The sequence below is a fragment of the Bufo gargarizans genome, chromosome 1 (genome assembly GCF_014858855.1).
Source record: "Bufo gargarizans isolate SCDJY-AF-19 chromosome 1, ASM1485885v1, whole genome shotgun sequence".
NCBI classification, from domain to species: Eukaryota; Metazoa; Chordata; class Amphibia; order Anura; family Bufonidae; genus Bufo; species Bufo gargarizans.
In genome coordinates, this window is record NC_058080.1 from 375,781,915 (window position 1) to 375,789,082 (window position 7,168).

The following is a 7,168-nucleotide window of genomic DNA, read 5'->3' on the forward strand; positions in this document are numbered from 1 at the left end:
TTCTGCTGGAAACTTTGGGTCCAGGCATTATGTGGACGTGACAGGTGCCACCTACCTAACCATTCTTGGCAGTGGCAGGATAATGCCCCGGTCACAAATGGTCTGATGAACATGACAAAGAGATGAAGGTGATAAATTGTCTCCCCAGATCTCCATATGATCATCATCTGTGGGATGTTCTGGAAAACCAAGTCTGATCTATGGAGGCCGCACATCACAACTTACAGGATCTGCTGCCGAATGATGCCTCGGAGGGTCACAGCTGTTTTGGTGGCTCAAGGTGGACCTACATGGTTGGGTTTAAAGGGGTATTCCATTTATCCCCACGCAATAGGGGATAACTATTATCTGTGGGTGTTCTACCACTAGGGCCCCCATGAGAATGGAGGCCACGTACCTCCTGCAGCCTCTTGAAATGAACGGAGCGGCCGGTCCCACATTCACATGGCCGCTCCATTCATTTCTATAGGAGTTCTGGAGAAAGGTGAGTAGAGCACTCAGCTGTCTCCAGACCTCCCATAGAAATGAATGGAGCAGGTGCACACATGCCCAACCAGCCGCTTCACTCATTTCAGGAGGAGGGTACAGAGCCACAGGGTTCTTGTGATTGGTGGGGTCCTGTGGATAACCGGAAAACCCCTTTAACGTTATGGCTGATTGGTTCAGGTGTGATGTAGGGGAAGTGCCCCCACTACCACTCTGAGGTCACACATGATTCCTATTATAGATGAACCTATCAGAGGGCGTAGCTCAGAGCGTTTCAATAATCACATAATTCTTAAGAAAAGTGAAAAAAACTAAATATTTTATTAATATGAAAATACAAAATATTACAATATCTTAATATTTACATGATCATATAAAAGGGAATGTACCTGAGCAAGAGCATGAACTATACAAAGCAAAGGATAATGGGAAATTGTCAGAAGTGTCCGTAAAGGAACCCTAGTGTCTAATGGCATCCAAATGATGGTGCTTTCTGGGGGGAGAAGGTAAAAGTTTTTGATACCCTGAAAGTCTTGGTAAAGTTAAGCATATCACCCTCCAAAATGTGCCCCCCCCCCCTCCATGAGATACACCACCCTCCATATTCCTTTAATCAATGACCCATCACCCTATTGCAGCCAGTGTCTGCAGTGTTCTTCAGTGCTTGTATTAGAGCGGTTATGGCTGCCGATTGAGGTTCTACCCTGCTATATGCAGTAGATACTCAAGATCAGTCCAAGACCATTCTGAAGTCCTTAGTCTCTGGTGTAGAGCCATCTTGGCTCTTCATGCGTTCTTCTGCCTCTGACTGTGGCTCTTGGATTCCTGCTGATGTCCTTGTGAGGGTCGGTTCAGAAGATCCTGGAGGTCACACACAAACTTGTAGACGTAACGTTGGCCACCGGTCTTGTGGATGATGTTCTTGTGGTAGTAGTAGCGTAACCCACGGCTCAGCTTCTCGTAGTTCATCCTGGGCTTGTTTTTGCGTTTCCCCCAGCGACGAGCCACCTAAAAACCAACCATAAATGATGTCAAGCAAAAGCCCAAAGAGCAGGTATAGAGTACACTCATAGAGGATGATGAGGGTGAGAAGAAGATGCTTGTGTAGGAAGATGAAGGGCATGAAAAAGACGCTTGTAGAGGAACATGCAGGGAGGAAAAAAGACACTCGAAGATGGAGAGTGAGGAGAAGACACTTTTAGATGAATATGGAGGGTGAGAAGAAGATGCTCGAATAGGAAGTCAGAAGGCAAGAAGAAAATGCTTTTGTTTGAAAATGGAGGGTGAGAAGATGCTCATAAAGGAAGGTGGAGGGAGAGAAGGCACTTGTAGAGGAAGATGGTGGGTAAGGAACACCTAAGAAAGTGGAGGGTGAGAAGAAACCACTGATAGAAGAAGATATAGTGTGGGAAGAAGACATTCATAGAGGAAGATGGAGGGTGAGTAGAAGATGCTCGTGTTGGAAATGGAGGGTGAGAAAAAAGCATATAGAGAGATGACAGGTAAGAAGATGCTTGTGAGAGAAAATGGGTGGTGAGAATACACTCATAGAGGAAGGTAGAGGGTGAGAAGACAGTTGTGTAGGGAGGCAGAGCGTGAGAAGAAGATGCTTGTGTAGAAAGATGGAGGATAAGAAGATGCTCATGGAGGGTGAGAAGAAGACACTCATAAAGAAGGTGGAGGGTAAAAATATGTTCTTATAAGATAGGGGATGATACTCATAGAGGAAGATGGAGGGTGAGAAGAAGAAGACACTCATAGAAGATAAAGGATGGGGAGATGCTTGTGGAGGAAGATGGACCTACCTCATTGGGATCAGAAAGTTTGAACTCCCAGCCATTGCCCGTCCAGCTGATTAGTTTCTCACAGGATGAATCTTGTAATAATTCCAAGAGGAACTGCCAGAGTTGAATTGGACCAGAACCAGCTTTAAGGAAAGAAGAAGAAAACATATTGTGATTTGACTGACGTATCACACAGGGTTAGATGCAGATACAACATTTAGAAGGCAGTATCACACACGATAGGATTAGCTACACCAACTCAGCAGTTGGCGTTATACTATGATAGGATTAGGTACACCAAACAGTATCACACATGATAGACTTAGATACGTGGCCCATCAGACAGTATAACAGGATAGGATTAGAAATATGGGTCAGTAAACTGCCTTACACATAGGCTTAGATAAAGCAGCTCAACACACAGTATCACAGGTTAGGCTTAGATACAGCGGCTCAGCAGATATCCCACATCAAGGGCTTAGATACAGCTTCACAGAAGACAGTATCACATGATAGTCTTAGATGTCCACTCAGCAGACAGGATTACATATCACTGGCTTAGATACAGCAGTCAGATAGCAGTATGACACCTGCGAGGCTTAGATACACAGCACTCTGCAGGGAAGGATTGGGGGGGGGGGTTGTATTGACTTCTCACCTGATGTCGGGGGCTTGTTATCTCTTGCTTCCATGCTCTTCTGACCATAAGTGGTGTAGCATCCTTCTTTATCAGTGTCGGCTGTGAGGCCGGACGTCTGATGGAAACCAGTTTTGTTGTAGTGGAAACCTAAGTAATGACAACATATTATATTATGTCGGATGATGGTGGTGATAGTTAACGACTGATAAAATAATTTGTGTGCAGTATAAGTTCTGACGTTTCATCACTACACCTATCCGCTGATACATTTCACCTGCACTGAAACATTGTAACAAACTATCACAACTGGACTAAGAATTGTCTAGGCTGGACACAACCGTAACAAACCCTCTGCACTGAAAAGTATTCAATGTATGGATAAACATCAATGCTTCCATTCACTGACAGCAAGAAGAGATCTTGCGAATGGTGAGACATTGAAACATAAAGTCTATGAGAACGTTCCCATTACGACAACTTACTCCCAATCCACAGCATAGGGGATAAGAGTCTGATCGGCGGGGGTCTCAACCGATCATGAGAATTGGGGCCTGTGCTCCCCATTCGAATGGTCACGCCCCCGCCAATCAGACATATCCCCTATCCTGTGACTATGGAATAAGTTATCGTAATGGGACAACCCCTTTAAGGTTGGTTCATGCTATGTCACTCGTACAGAAATGCAGGTGTGGGTGATTGGTAAGGGGCGTCCCCTCTACTATGCTGCGTGGATATTAGACCCTCCTGTTCTTACCTGTGAGGGGCGTTCTCTGCACTGCCGATCGTGGGCTGGCTTGCGTCCTCAGATCTTGGGACTGGTTGCAGCTCATCCAGGTGGAGTCGTCCCAGCTGTTCCATTCTTGAGATGCCCAGGAGAAACTCTGATCCCCAACCGAGCCGGCAGCCATATTGCCGGAGTAGGTATCTGGTGTGACAAAGGACGGCTCCTCCTGGGCGCGGTACAAGGAGTCGTCGCTGTGGTGGGCGGCCTGATGCTGAAGAAGTTCCTCCGTCATCCCAGGGAGTAAAGTCTGGAACGACTGCAGATATTCCTCTTGGTTTGCTGAATCCAGTCCTAGTAACCCAAAAAAAAATAATAATTGATATTTAACCCATTATGCTCAATTTAAAGGGACGGTGTAACGTTTTCCTGAAAAAACTACTATAAATATAAAATACAATTGGCTTATATATATGATTGTTGCAAGAGCTGCGTGCAAACCGGAAATAACAGCAGCATGGAAGCCGCAGTGGAACTACAAGTACCAGCACGCCTCACCAGATCAAGGGCTAAGTTAGACTGTAGGCCTCCAGCTGCCAGGGGACCCTGTGCTGAGGATGCAAGTGAATGATGGAGCTTGTATTTCTGCAACTGCTGAAGAGGGTTTGTATGACAGCGGATGTTGGGACTTGTAGTTCCACCACATATATATACTATTCGTCAGCACCCGCTGCCTACCTTGGCTGTAGGGTTCCCAGTAATACAGGGACGGTTCTGTGTAGGCATCAGAGGAGGAAACGCGGGTACCGCCAAGGCATGATGCAGCTGAGTTGGGGTACAGTCCCTTCCCTGTGATCATCTCAAAATCACATAAAAAAGATGGATCTTCATATCTGAAATCTGAAAAAAAATAATAAAGGGATGTTTGAGTTTTTGGGGTTACCGCCTCATTCTGTGCGCCCCCATCTGGCCAACCCTAGCAGAACTATGGGCTGTGTACAATGTCACCTTTTAGAATCCTGCGGCTGCAACATTGTAACACGTTTGTTTACAAACAGGAAAGCTGTGTACAGTAGAAATGAGGGTGGTGAGGACATGGTGGGAGTTGTAGTCCTACAGGGGCTGACTCCTGCCTCTAATCTATGTTTACTCAGACATCAGCTTAGTCTCCAACCTCCTCCTGAGAGGGAACGTAACCCTTTGTCACCCAGAAAAGCCACTTACCTAAAGAAGTGTCCACATTGGGGACCTCCTGGGGGGTCATCTCGGGGCAGTAAAAGCTGCTGGATTCCATCTGTGGCAGAGAGAATAGAAGAAGACATTACTACAGATGTCAGGTCTGACAGGATGGGGGGCTGCTCTGCCTATTGGGGTAATGGGGAGGAATGAAGTAGTAACACACAGTTAATGGAGAGGACTGCAAAAAATCAGAAACCCCAGGGGTAACTTTTAGGGTGTCAGGGTGCTGAGGGTGCAGTCTAGTAAAGAAAGTGGCTTCTCAGGTGAAGCAGATGTGGTGGGGTTCAGGGTGCTGCTGGCCAGACATAGAAGAACACAGGGTGCTGCTGGCCAGACATAGAAGAACACAGGGTGCTGCTGGCCAGACATAGAAGAACACAGGGTGCTGCTGGCCATACATAGAAGAACACAGGGTGCTGCTGGCCATACATAGAAGAACACAGGGTGCTGCTGGCCATACATAGGAGAACACAGGGTGCTGCTGGCCATACATAGGAGAACACAGGGTGCTGCTGGCCATACATAGGAGAACACAGGGTGCTGCTGGCCATACATAGGAGAACACAGGGTGCTGCTGGCCATACATAGGAGAACACAGGGTGCTGCTGGCCAGACATAGAAGAACACAGGGTGCTGCTGGCCATACATAGGAGAACACAGGGTGCTGCTGGCCAGACATAGAAGAACACAGGGTGCTGCTGGCCAGACATAGAAGAACACAGGGTGCTGCTGGCCAGACATAGAAGAACACAGGGTGCTGCTGGCCAGACATAGAAGAACACAGGGTGCTGCTGGCCATACATAGAAGAACACAGGGTGCTGCTGGCCAGACATAGAAGAACACAGGGTGCTGCTGGCCAGACATAGCAGAACACAGGGTGCTGCTGGCCATACATAGGAGAACACAGGGTGCTGCTGGCCATACATAGGAGAACACAGGGTGCTGCTGGCCATGCATAGGAGAACACAGGGTGCTGCTGGCCAGACATAGAAGAACACAGGGTGCTGCTGGCCATACATAGAAGAACACAGGGTGCTGCTGGCCAGACATAGGAGAACACAGGGTGCTGCTGGCCAGACATAGCAGAACACAGGGTGCTGCTGGCCATACATAGGAGAACACAGGGTGCTGCTGGCCATACATAGGAGAACACAGGGTGCTGCTGGCCATGCATAGGAGAACACAGGGTGCTGCTGGCCATACATAGGAGAACACAGGGTGCTGCTGGCCATACATAGGAGAACACAGGGTGCTGCTGGCCATGCATAGGAGAACACAGGGTGCTGCTGGCCATACATAGAAGAACACAGGGTGCTGCTGGCCAGACATAGGAGAACACAGGGTGCTGAACATAAGGTAAGGTCTATAAGAATCAATTCTAGGGACGGCAGCCTGTGCAGAAGCTCAGTGGGGGGCACTCACCTCTGTCTGTGCGGCTGCTGCTTCTGGTGCTTGCCTATGGTCGTGTCCTAGATGTGCAGAACATTCAAGCTTCCCTCCCTGCTGCCCCCTATATACAGCCAGCCCTCCTCTGATTGGTGGCCTGGGAGGTGACGTGACATTCTTCAAGGGGGGAGAATTTCCGTGATGTCACAAATCACAACTCCAGACTCCTGTCTCTTATCAGTGGGATCATATGGCAGCCTGACACCAGGGACATGGGGGGGGGGGGGCACTGACAAATAATGTCCAGCACTCATTAACTGAGAGGATTAATACTGGGCTATAAATAACCTGCGGGGGTCCAAGGTACAAGACCCCGACAATTATAGAAAGATGCTGGTGTAAAGATCCGAAATAACTGCATGAGGGATAGATAACATTAGAGAGATAGATAATTAATAGATAGGAGATAGATACTCCAGGAAAAACAAAGGTGGGCAGCGCCGCAGTATTATCAGTAGAAATGGATTGCCAGCGGCTGCGGAGGCGATCCACCAACAAAATGTAATAAAAATAGAATAATTCCAAGCTGCTCGAGAAAGGTCCCATTGAGAGGACCGAAACGTCGTTTTCTGGCAAATAAACACACGTTCTGCTTTGGATGTGCCGTGGAATTCTTCTATTTTTATTAGGTAGATAGATAATAGATATGGGATAGATAGATAGATAGATAGATAGATAGATAGATAGATAGATAGATAGATAGATAGATAGATAGATAGATAGATAGATAGATAGATAGGAGATAGATAGATAGATAGATAGATAGATAGATAATAGATATGGGATAGATAGATAGATAGATAATAGATAGATAGATAGATAGATAGATAGATAGATAGATAGATAGATAA

General features: G+C 47.0%; 1 protein-coding gene across 1 annotated transcript; it reads right to left on the bottom strand.

The window, feature by feature from the left end:
* Positions 1–884: 884 nt before the first annotated feature.
* Positions 885–6,459, bottom strand: LOC122931054 (protein c-ets-1-B-like). Its single transcript, XM_044284964.1, has 7 exons — positions 6,294–6,459; positions 4,856–4,925; positions 4,370–4,531; positions 3,665–3,985; positions 2,929–3,057; positions 2,292–2,413; positions 885–1,494 (listed from the first exon to the last, which is right to left on the bottom strand). Exons 2-7 carry the CDS (start codon positions 4,923–4,925, stop codon positions 1,273–1,275), a joined length of 1,026 nt encoding a protein of 341 aa, XP_044140899.1. The 5' UTR covers positions 6,294–6,459; the 3' UTR covers positions 885–1,272.
* Positions 6,460–7,168: the final 709 nt, after the last annotated feature.

Bases quoted from the DNA above. Each gene is read 5' to 3' on its own strand.
- LOC122931054 (XM_044284964.1), bottom strand. From the start codon at position 4,925: ATGGAATCCAGCAGCTTTTACTGCCCCGAGATGACCCCCCAGGAGGTC. The intron at 4,532-4,855 runs GTAAGTGGCTTT...ATTTTTTTTCAG, and splicing joins CAATGTGGACACTTCTTTAG to ATTTCAGATATGAAGATCCA. The intron at 3,986-4,369 runs GTAGGCAGCGGG...TTGGGTTACTAG, and splicing joins CTGGGAACCCTACAGCCAAG to GACTGGATTCAGCAAACCAA.